This window comes from Syngnathus acus, chromosome 20 (assembly GCF_901709675.1).
Source record: "Syngnathus acus chromosome 20, fSynAcu1.2, whole genome shotgun sequence".
NCBI classification, from domain to species: Eukaryota; Metazoa; Chordata; class Actinopteri; order Syngnathiformes; family Syngnathidae; genus Syngnathus; species Syngnathus acus.
The window spans coordinates 3,726,202-3,739,298 of record NC_051104.1 but is presented as its reverse complement, the minus strand read 5'-3'; the positions used below and the strand labels follow the sequence as shown (position 1 = coordinate 3,739,298).

Sequence of the window (13,097 nt, the reverse complement as noted above, 5' to 3'; positions counted from 1 at the left end):
TATGCGCTCGGAGCGGAATGGCACCTGAGGCAGCGGCACCGAGACTCCGGCCACCAGGGCGGGCGGGACGAGCGAAGCGCGACTCAGCTGGTAGTTGATGGGGGCGGGCAACCGCAGCAGCTTTGCCACCGCTGCCATAACTCTGAGAACATTCTGGAAAGACAGCCGCATCGTCAGAGGAAAGCAGCGAGCGTCAAAGGACGACTCGAAAGGGGCACACCTGCGAGGCGGTCGAGTTCAAGGTGATGGCGATGGGAACCAGATCTGCGTCGGAGCAGGAGGGAGGAGCCTGCTGACCGGCCTCCGTCTTGACTTCCCGCTTCAGCGCAGAGCCTGAAAAAAGCCAGTGGCACAAATGAGTCCAAGGGAAACGGCTCGCGGGACGGGAAGCCGTCGGTGACGCTCCGCAGGACCGACCTTTGCCCCAGGAGCAGGGCACGATGGGAATCGGTGGCGACGGGCAGGGGGACAGGGCCTCCGTCTTGACGAACGAAAGGTCGGGATACCTACTGACCTCGGCGTCAACCGTGCTCTCGGGGGACGAGGATGGAACAAAGCCGTCCGGGCTGCCGCACGGAGACGAGTCATGGATGCTGATTGGACAAAAGAGGCAGAGTGAGCGAGGTGCCCGCGAGCGGGCCAGGCCGGCGGCAGCTGGCGTCACCGTAGCTCTTCTTGATTGTTGTGGGGCGGCGTGGGCAGGGAAGCGGGCACATCGACGTCGGCAGTCCGGGCGGCCCGCCGGAGCGCTTCGCCCTTGGATTTGACTGGCGCACCGGACGGGGCGAGGTCAGGCCCCACGGCACCACCGCCGCATTTTGGACCATCGCAAGATGCGGTGCGCTCGCTGTCCTGTCTGCTCACTTCCTCCGCTGTGGCGAAGCCGTTGAGCAGCTTCTGCGGAGGGGGGGTGGGCGGCAGCGAGGCCGGAGGGGTGGGGGGGTTTCCCAGGATGTTCTGCAAATGTTACATATGGAAGACGCGCATTTGGCTTTTCGCCCAAATCACTTGTACAGAACAGAGGCAATGATTGCTATTTCTACGGACACAAAACAATCTTACACTATCATTAACTTGCAGCGTCAACTTCCACAGAAAACAACTTTGGGCTTTTTTTCTGCTGTTTGGACGATGGAAGTAGCAAAGCAAATTTGCCCAACAAATGAATCGTGTGACTTGCGTTATCTATTTTTTGTTCCAAACCGAGTCCAGGAAGTTGTTGGATTGCCGCTGTTAGCCATTAGCATGAGCACTCGTGATCAATAAATAACGCTATGTTTTTGCAAACAACTGTGGTGTTTGCACAGCCAGCCCTCGAATCAAAAATTGGAGCGCCCCAGAATTTCCTCCTACCTTGCACGCCAGTTGCGCGTAGTAGTCGGCCACTCCGTCCAGGCAGGCATTGCCGAAGGAGCCGCTCAACCTGGAGACTCGGCCCAAAGACGAGCTGCCGTACGGGGGGAAAGGGCTCAGGTCCAGAACCAGAACGGGTTCCATCAGGGGCAGCGCCGAGAGCTGAGGGCACCAAAAAGTAACATTACAAATCCGGCCGCGCTTCTTCCAATTCCAAACAAGCGGCTGCAGAGCATCCCATCGTTCGGAATCCTCGTCTTTCTGAGTAATGCAAATGACAAATGAAGGTAGCCTGCTGCCAGCTGACCTGCGTGAGGTGCGTCACCGACCGCTCCGAGGGAGAAGACGAGCAGTCGAGAGCGTCCTCGTCCTCTCGTCGCCTCCGTTTGCACTTGCTCAGATTTTTGTCTTTGTCGGGCCGCGCAGCCGCTCGCTTGCAGAGCTTCTTGCTGGTCGACGAGTCCAGGACGTCTGAGATCAGAGCGTACGTCGACACGTTGTCGTGGAATGCGCCGCCGTCCTCATCCTCGGAGCGCAGGCTTTCGCCAGAGATGGTGAGCGGGCCGTGGGTGCCGGGCGATGGCGTCTGATGGGGCGAGGCCTTTTCTCTGAGCAGGTGGCGGAGGAGCTCCTTCCCGGGGTCGTGAAGAGGGGAGGCGCACTGCGACTGGACCGGATCGCCCTGCTCCTCGCGCTCCTCCTGCGGGGAAACACAGGAAAGATTAAGGTGGATGTATAGGCCATCCAGTCTGAACTGGCCGAGTTGTTCTAAAAGACGCGGCTGGGGGACACGTAAGATTAAGTCAGGTGCCATGACCCACCTTGACCTCCACGCGGCTCCCGCGCAGGAGGCCTTTCGGACGGTCTGCGCCCGTGAGAGCGCCTCTCTCCCGGGCCGTCGAGCACACAGACAGCTGCCTCTCCAGCTCCAAGGACGGCGCCAAAGCCGACGAGGGAAAGTTAGAGTCAGTCGGCTCGGCGCCGCCCCGTGCGGGGGTGGAACAGGACGTGTCGGCCGAGTCTGCGATGTTGTCAGAGTGAGCGTACAGCGGCGTCCCGGCACCACCGTCCCGGTTGACGCTGCTCCTCTTTTTCCTTTTGGGGCCGTCATCGGGCAGGATGTCGGCGTAGAGCTGAGAGAGGGAGGACGAGGAGAAGGGGGCGCAGAGGGCGGTTGATGGCGAGGAGAAGGCCGAGTCGGGGCTGAACGGATGATGGCCTTGAGCGGCTTGACTGGGCGGCGTCGGAGGGGTGCCCAACGGGCGGACCTGAGCTGGACTTTCGGCGGGCCTCGCTTTAGTCTGCGCCACCTCCAAGGGCAAGACCCTCGCGACTCGCTCCGGGGAGATGCCGGCCCCGTGCGGGTGCAGTCCTCCGGTAAAGCCCTGCTGGGGCGCAGGGAACGGTACTGCCGCCTGGGCCCCCGGCGCAGGTGGTCGGGCGCCAGGGGGAGACTGGAGGAAGTCCTGGGGCAGCTCGGAACTGAAGAAGGCTATCTGGGAGAGAGCGTCTTCGGCGGGGGCTGGGCCAAGGGACCCGGTGGCGACTGCCGGCCCTGCGGGACACAGCCGTGCTCCGCCTTGCTGGTCCGCATCCAGCCTGTGCTGCTGCAACAGCCGATGGCGCTCCACCTGAGACAGAAGGTTCCATGAAGGACATGCCAAATAAACGCGGCACAGTCTTACTCCTAATAAAATGATGCCGAGGCATACAAGTAGAAGGAACTTTGGGCTGGATGCAGGTGGCGAAGCTCAATTGGTCTTTTCATTTCGTGAATACCGGGAGGACTCAAACAGGCTAGGGCTGTGTGTCTTTTTTTTAAATTTTTTTCCCGAGTCCAAAAAAATGTTTTATTGCATCCAGAAAAGAACTTTTATGTTTGCTGTAGCTGTTCACCCTTTTAGACGCGCAAGAGTTTCGCTTTGTTTTGTCACTTTTCAGGAGAGCCCCAAAATGTTCAACCAACAAAATTGCATAAACGAAGAGAGCAAACCATTCCCCAAAAGTTTGTGTGTGTGTGTGTGTGTGTGTGTGTGTGTGTGTGTGTGTGTGTGCGTCTCACCCCTTGCATGAGTTGCACTCTGTGTCGCTCTTGCTGCTCTCTCAGTCTTTCCCTCCTTTCCCTTTCCTGGAAACCCTCACTGAAGGGGTTGTTGTCATCAAATTTGACCTACAGGAGCAGAAGGAACAGGAAAGCTGACTGAATGTCTGCAACCTGGCCACGGTTCGTGCCCTCCCCTACTTGTCACGTCACACATTTGGATGACTTTTTACACGATACAGGCACGCCCTGATGTGTCACACACGACGCCACAACAAGCACCGATCTCTTCTGGAATCCATGCCGTGCAATTGAGTAGCCAAAACAAGCAAGTCAAGTCCAGGAAGCCACAGAGCAGAGAAACAGATCGCGTGTCTATGAAGATTGCTGTTTGGATGTGTTGCTGGTTGGTGAAAAACTAGGGCTGGACTGTCATTTGATTGCCAGTCTGTTTACCTGAGGCGTCGGGACCGATAAATCAGCTCCCCCGATGCCACCGGAGGCAAAACCGGACGCCGGAACCGGGAGCCCAGGAACCGTGGCCGGAGCTTGAGGGACCGTCGGGAGGGCGGGCGTCATCAGGGGCGCCGACCAAGTGGGGGGGACCTTCTGAACGCCGCTCGGTAAAGGTGGCGCATTTTGGGGCAGCACGGCAGGGGGTGACGTTGGGGGGGCCCTCTGCTGCCGCTGGCCGCTCCTGTAGTCCTCAATGAGCACCGTGTGATCTTTCTGCTGCTTCCGGATCTGAAGCGCAACAGACACCATTTGAGAAAGTCGCCGACCGGTGGTTAGGGTTACGGTTGAAAAAGAGCGCTGACCTGTTCCAGCTGCTTCTGGACGGCGGCCTGCTGCTCGACAACGTAGCGTAGCTGGGCGGCGTCGTCCTCGGCCGGCTCGCGACCCGCTTTCTTGGCCGTCCTTTGTTTGGCCGACAGCGCCTTCTTGGTCTTGCGGTGGGCGGCGAGCTGCTCCTCCAGGAGGCGATGTTGCATCTGCAGGAGCCGCTGCGTCTCCCCCAACCACTCTTCATACTGACGCCTCTGAGAGTCATCTGTGGGGCGCGTGCGCGCAGGCGCGTGGCGTCACTGACCAGCAAAGCGGCATCGCAACAATTTAACACGGGGAGGAACTCACTGACGAAGCCGGGTCCAAGGCTGGGTGGGTTGGGCCGTGCCAGCTGAGCGTTCAAGTTGGCGCCCTGACGGGAGACAAGACACTTCCGGGTTCAGGATTTAGCAAACTTTGGAGATTTTGGTGTGTCTACTGGTGGCAAATGCGCACATCCCACCCGACATGTTATTTTGTGTGGCCCGCTAAAGCTAATCATGTGTCTCATCCGTTTCTTGCTAAAATCCCCATGTGTGTTTGTGTGGGGGGGTGTCACCTGGGCCACTGGAGCAGGGGGCTGACTTGTGGCCTCAGGAGTGGCGGCGGCTGGAGCCTGATGAAACCTAGAAGGCGTCAGTAGCAGCAAACAGTCATGTGAGAGAATCATCGGTGAGCCGTCAGGGTCAGAAAGGCCTCTGTTGGCCCGCCTTGCCAAAATTCAAATATTTTATGGCAGCAATCGCTTTTGCGCGTGTGAGGATGTTGGATATTAGATTTTAGCCTCTTGGGGTTGAATGTTTCTTGAACCCTAACACAGAGTCACGTGACAGAGCCCTCATACCTGTTGATGACCATGTTGTTGAGGCCCAGGCTGCCTTGGCTCATGACCTTGTTGATGCCTTTCAGAGCCACCATCTTGGCCTTCATGATGGGGTCCGAAACGGAGTCAAAGTCCACTGCACACACAGACGTTCATGGCAACACGACAGCAAACGCGTGCATAGGTCACGGCTCGGTCGTTGGCTCACCCAGATCCGGGATTCCGGGCTCCGGGGTAGACTTGTGCCTGATCAGGGCCTGCATTTGTTTCTGCTGCTGCTGCTCCTGGCGCTCCTGGTCCAGGAGGTCCTGCAGCAGGAGAGGCTGCTCCTCCAGGAGGAGACGTTTGCCATTGCTCTGACTCAGGTCCTGGCCCAGAGGAGACACTTCCTCTCTGGAGCACGGTGGCTGAAGGGGCTGAGCTTGAGGGCTGATGAGCGGGCAAGGCTGGGAGAGTTGGAGGGACAGCGAGTGAGGCCCGGAGCCAAGAGGCAGCCCCAGAGGAGCGTGAGGAGCGCTAGTTTGCCGAGAGGGCGGCGGATGAGGAGCCAGGTAAGCCGATGAGGGTCCCGCCACGCTCTGCCGGAAGCCGGACTGCGGACCTGGAGAAGCACAAAGATGGGGATCACAGCTGCGTTCCGCTCCCAAGCTGAGACAAGTCACATCCTGACTCGGGATTCACCTGGAGCCAGCGCCGGGGTCAGGGCACAAGGTGGAGCCTTTACATTGGCCTGCAAAAGCCCAGAACCACAAATGGACTGCCCCAACTTGCCCTGAGGGGAAATAATGATACTTTTTTATACATCACACCCATACATGGCAATTTTTGGGCTTAACCCATTGCCCATTACTTGAGAAAAAAGTTCACCCATTTGCAGCGCAGCGGCCAAAGCTGTGACTATTCTAAAAGCGATTTTCTGGTGCCGTCTTAATGGTGCCAAGGAAATATGTTTGTGTGCATTCAAGGGATTCATGAACTGTTATTGCCTACCTTGGAGGCAAGCTGGCTCAATCCTGCTGCCTCAGCCCCAGAAGCTGCCGCAGTTAGTCCAAAGGCTCCATCCGGTCCAGGAATCTTTTGAGGAGGCGGAGGAAGGGGAGCAGACCGGTTTGGAGGATCCGCCTGGACACCCTCTTCATTTTCTTCTTTGACCAGAACCGCAGAGTCGACAAGGCTGTCCTTTCGGGGTGCCACCTTCTTCAGCTCGCCTACAGACTCCCCCAGGTCGAGCTCTTCATTGAACATGTCTTTCTTGTCCTCCAGGTTGAGCTCGGGGTCAGCGTAAGCGATCAGGTCAAACTTCCCCGACAGCAGGAAGTCATCGAGGTGGAGGTCGTTCGGACCCAGGTCCAAGTCTTCTTTGCCTGAAGTGGACAAGCGCTCGCCTTCAGTTGAGGCCCAATAAGGCAAATCTTGGGCGTTTAGTCTACATCGGCGTTCTCATACAAATCCTCACAAAAAAAAAAAAACCAAAATCAACAATAACTGGCTTGAGACAGCGATTCTTACCATCTTCGGGATCCAGGTTGAGACTGAGGTCAACTAGGTCTTTCACTTCCACGTCTTCCAGATCTTTGACAGCCGACTCCACGCCTTCCAAGTGCTCCTCGATGCCCTCGGCCCCCTGGAGTGCCACGTCATGGCCCTGAGCCAGGGCCGGCGCCGCAGAGTGGACCAGGTTCCGCTGATCCTGCTGGTTCAGTTGCACCATCAGGAGCACAGGCTGGCCGACCGCAGTCTCCCCCAGGCGCGTGCCGGGCGGGGCCTCCTCGGCGGCGGGGGAGAAGGGCATTCTCAGCCGGTTCTCTGGAGCGCGATGGCGAAGCTCGATGTAGGGTTGACCCAAGATGCTGTGTTGCTGCACGGGGAGAGCGCAGGGGACGGGAAAGGCCTGGGGGGCGGCTGCTCTCGCACAAAACACTTCCATTAGCGGCGCACGCACCATGAGCCAAAAGCGTCAAGCACTCGTCTCACCTGACAAGGCGTGAGGGTGCGGGCCAGCGGCGGTCAGCGGACGGATGACAATCAGCTCACTGGGAAGCGGCTTCCTCAATTGGGCGGGGGCGACGGCAGGAGCTCCTCCTCCGGCGTCGCTACGCGGGAAAGAGTCTTGCGGAAAAAACCTGAAGACGGCAAACGCGCTCATCATGCTGACACGCACGCATTTGACAAACAAAGAGCCCCCCCGCTCCTCTCACCTCAAGGGCATTCCTCTCTGCAGGGGAAACGGAGCCATGTTGGTGGAGGTCAGACCTCGCAGCTGTTCTCCCGGCAAATGCGGCGTGCCGGGGTAAGGCGGCGGAGGCCGTCCCAAGGCGTCCCTCGGTGGCGCGTCGGGCCAGCGATGGGGTGTCGGCACACCGGAAGCAAGTATGGATGGTGAGGGTCCGGCCTCCCGTAGCCCTTTCTCCTGCCGCAGGGCGCTCTTCTGTTGCTGCTGCCTCAGGATGAGCTGACGCAGCCTCTGACGCTGCACGAGCGCAGACGTTTCGGCATCCTGGTCAGACATCTCGCTGAAGTAGTCGCCACGTATTTGCACGCACACACATTGTCCTCACCGATACGGTGACTACGCTCGTTCTACTTAAGCACGAGAAAGACATTATTGTGCCGTGAGAACACAAGTAGGCCCATGTAGTAGGGATGTATGCTGACTAGGAAGGAGAAGTGGCTTCTGAAGCTCCATATCAAGGAGTTGCTCAAATGGTAGTGGATTGCAGGATATGCCTTTCCATGTACTGCAATCCACTCCCATCCATGTGCTAGTTCTTGTACTAGTAGGGCAACCGGTTCACAACCGCATGCTACGAGTACCACTGGAAAATTTCAATATTCAGCACTTGAGTGACGGGCAGCACATTTTTGCCTCACGAGCAACATGCAAATGTCCTACGAGGAAAGGTCATGCAAGCAGTGCAAGCCAGTGGTTGAAAAGGCATGATTAACAAGGCCAGTATAAGTAGTGCACGCAGGCCAAGGACGACATGCCGAAAGGAGAGCAGTCGCACCTGTCTCAGCTTCTCCTCTGAGTCGCCGAGCTGCGGGAGCAAGGCCATTGGTCCTCCCAACGAAGTCTCGTCGCCGGTTGTCGTCTCGTCGGTCGGCGAGGCTCCGGAGCGCACGTGAGCTGCCGCCGTCCTGTGCTCGGACGTCTCGGCGCACTCCAGGGCCAGGCTCCTCCCGGACGTCCCGACAAAGGAGTCCCGCTGCTGCGACTGACAATGACAACCACCACTTTATTTCAATGTCGTGTCACGTCACCCATCCAAACTACGGCCGTAGAGGCCCAGGCTAAAATTGGCGTGTTTTATGAAAAAACGTCCCCTTGGTCAGGCCAATTTGTCAACCAACGCGTCATGCAAAAAGTTGTGGTTGACAGGTGACACGCAGGAGCGAGCGACACACAACTCAACACGACCCGCCGCAGGGGCCGTTACCTGCTTGCGGGTCGCTGTCTCCCCGCCGAGCGGAGATCTCATGAGTTGAGAAGCCGAGGTCTCCACTAGGGTCTGCCCGAGGGCTTCTAGGGGCTTCTGAAGGTCGGGGGAGGAGGGTCGCTGGGCATAATGGTCCGGCGAGGGGCGCGGCGTCCCAGGAGCTTTGGCGTAGGGGTCGGAGGTCACGGTGCCACCCGGCGATCGAGTGAAGTGCACGGGAAGGGGGGGATGGGGTTCCGACACGTGGTGGGAAGGTGAGGCGCTCGCCATCTTCAAGTGGTCGGGGCGTAGCGCCGGCGGGGCGTTCGTGAGATACGAGCTCGAAGGGTTGGTGTAGGCCTCGGGCAAAGACGACTGCTGGACCAAGGACTGGGCCATTGGGAGGTTGCAGTCCAACCTGGGGGTGCCTGGCGCAGGGGCGTATGGGCCGCGCCGAGGGGAGCCCATCCCCGAATGAAAGGCGGGGTCCTGAGACTGCGGGAGGCCGAGGTCTGCCGGTCTAGATGGCTCCCTCCTGGCTCCGGGCGCCATGACACAAAAAGTGTCCTGCTGCAGCTGGTTTTGGGGGGCCATGGGGGCTTTAAAGGTGCCCCCTTGGACCAGAGACCTGTGGTACACCGGTGAGGCCGAGGGGGGGCTCTTCATAGCTGCTTTGCTGTGCTGCGGACCTAAATGGGAAAATGAGAAAAAGGAAAAAAAGAGGAGAGTTTCGGAGGTAGAAGATGATGGGGTGCACTACTGCCAGGCGTAGGAGGGCGGGGGCTTACCAGACTGGAGTGCAAGTGCGCGGGAAGCATCGGAGGCTTTGAAATCGGGTGATGGCGCTGGAGACCCTGAGGTGTCGCGAGCAGGGGAGATGCTGAGGGGGGGGCAGTGCTGAACGGAGCTGGGCCGAGGGGTCCCCACCGGCTTGCTGTAAGGGTCCCAGGGAGAGGCCGGACGGGACGATGGAGGGGAGAACATCTGAGGGGAGTTGGGGAGCTGCTGGAGGGGGGAGGAGGAGGAGTGAGGGGAGCGGGGGGAGTGCGGAAGTGACGAGCATCCGGAAGGCGGTGGCGCTTGCGGTCTGAGAAAGACGTCATCAGCCAGCGACGAGCCTTGGAGGAGGTGGTGACGTGGGCGTGCATCCGGCGAGGCGTCCGGCCGCTGATTGGCCAAGAGCTGCCGCTGCTGCTGCAGCAGCAGCTGCTGCTCGCTCTTTACCTGCTCCAGCTTTTGACTGGCTTCTATCTTGGCCATTTGTTTGCTCATCTGCCGCATTTGCTGAGGACAAGACAGAGTGGCATTGCGCACGTCAGGCCAGAGACACCCTTGTTTCCATTCTCGCGCTCAAGACCCCAAGCTACTTGAGTGTGCGCATGCATGCAAGAACACGACATCACTCAGGCAGGACGTGGAGCCCCAGACAATCCCGGCAGGTGGTCCTGCTCTCCGGTGGAGAAGCCCTCCCATCCCCACGACCCAAAATTTGACAGGAGCCGCGTGGCGGACACGGAGGGCTCACAGCTTCACCTCAACGCGTCTGGGCGGGATTGCGAGAACTGAAGCCGCTCTCAGCGAGAAACACGCCTGCAGCCATGAGACTGAAATCCTCAGGCGGCGGCTCGGGAAGTCAACCCCGTGATTACCGCAGAGCCGCCGTGGCGGTCAGTCATGCGGATGACGACGAGGGGGACGCTTGGCCACCAGAGGGGGCGAGCCAAGCGGCTCCGCGGTCATTGACGACGCCGGAAGAGGATTTCAGGGGGTCACGGATGCAGGACGGCAGGAAGGGTTCACCTGGAGAGCTTACCAGAGCCTCTTTGCCACCTCCTGCTACAGATGCCTGGAAGGGACAATCTTTATCTGTATTTTCCTGCCTCTTCTTACCGGCTCGCCATCTGTCTTTTACCTCTCCCTTTTCAATGACACATCAGAGACATTAGTAGAGGAGGCGGGAGCGACGCTCGGCACCGTTCACACAAGCGTCAGCAGCAGTAACATCATCATCATCATCATCGTCGTCGTCACCGCGGTTACCATGACAACAACTGCACCCCCACCCCCCATGCTGACGACCATGCGGCCCCCACTCACCTGTCTCAACCTCCACTCCTGCTCCTGCTCTGACTCTCTGGGCCTGAACGGATCCCTGAGAGCTGAGTCGGCGGCGTCCGGGCAGCCGGTGTCATAGGGCCCCTGGGGTGGCGGTGGACATGGATGCGTGCGCTTCGGAGGCTCGCCGCACATGTGGACCTTGTGGATGCGTTGAGCCGCCCGGTTGTCCCGCGCCCGTTGCTGTGAGAAACCACACGGCATGGTCAAGACCAAGCACCGGCGCGGCGATCTGGACGACGAGGCACTCACCACATACGGCGCTCTGTCCTGCGAGCTCGCCTTCCTCCACAGCTTGGCGATCTGCTTGACTCTCGTTGACCACTCTGACAAAGACGTGCAAAGAAGAGTGCTAAGCCCGACGCCAGCTCTTAGCGCGAGTATCCTACATAAGTGTGCGTCAATGGCAATCACAGCAATTCACTCAATTTCAACCACAATCCTTTGAATTTCATTTGATCACCGCAACTTTGCGAAGCATGCGTGAGCGTGCTTACCAGGGTAGTGCTCCCTCAGCTGGGGGAAGTTGGTGTTGCAGTAGAGCACGGGCGCGACAGTGGCCTGCTCCCCGAGAGCCTCCTCCTTCTCCCACTTCATCATACTCCTCTGAGCCGTCGACATGGCGTCGTGCTCGCCCTCTGCCGCCGCCTGATTACCCTGTGGCGGGCAAGGGGTGCCGCCGCAGACCGGACCCCCCGGCACGGTGTCCGACTTGTCCGGGTTGGCAGCGTGGCCCGCCAGGCCGTTCAGCAGAGCCAGACGAGGAAATGCGCCGGAGCCTGCTGAGGGTCGCGCCGCAGTCAACCGTGCGCCTTTCACCTGGGGGGGTGTGTGCGAGCGCACATACCCGTGTGCGTGTATTGGTTGTGTTGCTGGCTGCTGTCTGGGCTGAGCACAGCGATGAAAAGGTCTTCCACGTCTTTCCCTTCCAGCTCTGCGCACACGTCATAAACATAAGAACAGGGGTGTGAACACGTGCTGCAAGTGAGACTTGAGGGCACCTACCTGGAATCTTGTGCAGTTTGCTGAGGAGGGCACCTGGAAGATGACCCAAAAAAAAAAAAAAACAACATATCAGTGGCTACGAACGATGCGGGCGAGCAGCAGCTGAGTGTTCCACTCCAGGCACGACTGATCGATGTACACTCGATGGATGGCACTATCGTCAAAGGGCTGCTCAATGAACCTTCTCACAAGAGCAATGAATCATTCAAATGTCGGGGTCAAACTGAAACATGGAAAATGTCTACTGTAGCTTACTTTCACAAGTGCTTTTTGCAGTTTGAGGTCCGACACAAGTTTCCTTCATCACTAAATAATTGCTTGTATAATGTTTAATGGTGATTTGTTCAAGTATTTTCTTTATTTATTTTACAGGAATGTAGATTTATCCCAAAATTATTATGGCGTTTTTTTTAGTTAAGGCACCGGACTGATAGGCAGTACTACAATAGTACCGCTAACATCTTATCAATACCGACATGTGAGCAACTAGAACTCACCGTCCGTCACCATCTTGTCCAGCTCGGGGTTTAGGATGGCGTCCAGAGGTTCCTCGTGCAATGCTTTCTGACCTCGCCCGCCGCTTCCTGTCGGCTCAGAGGTCAGCAAGGGGTCGTGGATCACGGAGCCGATGTCCGGGCCTGCTGATAGACATGACACCAGCAGTTGCTTGGTTAGGGCAGGGGGAGGGGGGACGTGGCTCTCCCGTGATGGCCTCGTTGCGCCTTCCTAACAGTCCGCCTCTCAACAATAAATCTTGGCTGATTTTTGTTATCCTCCATAAAAATGTGTGTGTGTCTGCACGTGTGTGTGTGTGTGTGTGTCAGGGGGTGACTCACAGAGTCTTTCCTGCTTTGCCTTGATCAGCTTTCCAGAAGGGGTGTCAACCGCTCCTGACTGGCTGATCCTCGCCGCCTCCGAGAGCATCCTCTGGTCCACTTGACGGATACGATACAGAAGATCCCGACCGAAGAAGGCTTCCTTGAAGGGAGAGGCGGGATGACCAATCACAACGCTGCGACTGCGCGCGGGCTAGGGCGGGCGTTACCTGTAGATAAGACGGGAAGGCCTCCTCCAGCTTGGTCTTCTTCTTTCTATATCTCTTCTTCGCCTTGTCTGCGGTGCGCTCGGCTCCGTCTGCGAGCAAGAGAACGGCGACGAGGATGACGACGCGGGGCAAGAAGCGTGCGGTCTCTATCGAACGTCGCGTTACCTTCGTCTGCCTGCGGCGTCTGGCCGGAAGGTTGCTCGCCGCCGCATTTAACAGCAGCGCCTCCCGCCTTCCCGCCGCGCTGCCGCACCATGAAGCCGCCGATGCCTGTGAGATGAAGCGTTCCGTGAGCTCATACATGTACACTTCATCGCGTAGGCCGCCGCGGATCTCCCGCGCGCAAACGGACAGAGTGAACGTCATCCGGTCGCGAGGCAAACAAGAGCACAAAGCTAATGCTTCTTACTTCTTCTACGTTCACTTTGGAATGCACATGTCCAACTGTTCACTGAGTACTTTGTGTCGAGCTTG

At 58.3% G+C, this 13,097-nt stretch overlaps 1 protein-coding gene across 2 annotated transcripts in view; it reads right to left on the bottom strand.

The window, feature by feature from the left end:
• LOC119139607 (histone-lysine N-methyltransferase 2C-like) overlaps positions 1–13,097 on the bottom strand; it is a 32,860-nt gene that overhangs the window by 4,561 nt on the left and 15,202 nt on the right. Inside the window, exons 27-58 of one of the 2 annotated variants that reach the window (XM_037280417.1) lie at positions 12,789–12,893; positions 12,624–12,712; positions 12,415–12,556; positions 12,076–12,219; positions 11,579–11,611; positions 11,421–11,507; positions 11,071–11,385; positions 10,826–10,899; positions 10,556–10,756; positions 10,272–10,376; positions 9,247–9,742; positions 8,480–9,147; positions 8,051–8,257; positions 7,241–7,539; positions 7,017–7,165; positions 6,552–6,944; positions 6,063–6,406; positions 5,724–5,814; positions 5,251–5,643; positions 5,064–5,178; positions 4,779–4,845; positions 4,529–4,592; positions 4,213–4,445; positions 3,851–4,138; positions 3,416–3,523; positions 2,175–2,984; positions 1,661–2,053; positions 1,354–1,515; positions 665–957; positions 418–593; positions 221–333; positions 25–153 (exon numbers count right to left, since the gene is read on the bottom strand). In XM_037280417.1, coding sequence (XP_037136312.1) covers positions 25–153; positions 221–333; positions 418–593; positions 665–957; positions 1,354–1,515; positions 1,661–2,053; positions 2,175–2,984; positions 3,416–3,523; positions 3,851–4,138; positions 4,213–4,445; positions 4,529–4,592; positions 4,779–4,845; positions 5,064–5,178; positions 5,251–5,643; positions 5,724–5,814; positions 6,063–6,406; positions 6,552–6,944; positions 7,017–7,165; positions 7,241–7,539; positions 8,051–8,257; positions 8,480–9,147; positions 9,247–9,742; positions 10,272–10,376; positions 10,556–10,756; positions 10,826–10,899; positions 11,071–11,385; positions 11,421–11,507; positions 11,579–11,611; positions 12,076–12,219; positions 12,415–12,556; positions 12,624–12,712; positions 12,789–12,893 — 7,286 coding nt within the window. Of the gene's footprint in view, positions 1–24; positions 154–220; positions 334–417; positions 594–664; positions 958–1,353; positions 1,516–1,660; positions 2,054–2,174; positions 2,985–3,415; positions 3,524–3,850; positions 4,139–4,212; positions 4,446–4,528; positions 4,593–4,778; positions 4,846–5,063; positions 5,179–5,250; positions 5,644–5,723; positions 5,815–6,032; positions 6,407–6,551; positions 6,945–7,016; positions 7,166–7,240; positions 7,540–8,050; positions 8,258–8,479; positions 9,148–9,246; positions 9,743–10,271; positions 10,377–10,555; positions 10,757–10,825; positions 10,900–11,070; positions 11,386–11,420; positions 11,508–11,578; positions 11,612–12,075; positions 12,220–12,414; positions 12,557–12,623; positions 12,713–12,788; positions 12,894–13,097 lie in introns of both variants that reach the window. The other variant, XM_037280418.1, reaches the window with a different exon arrangement.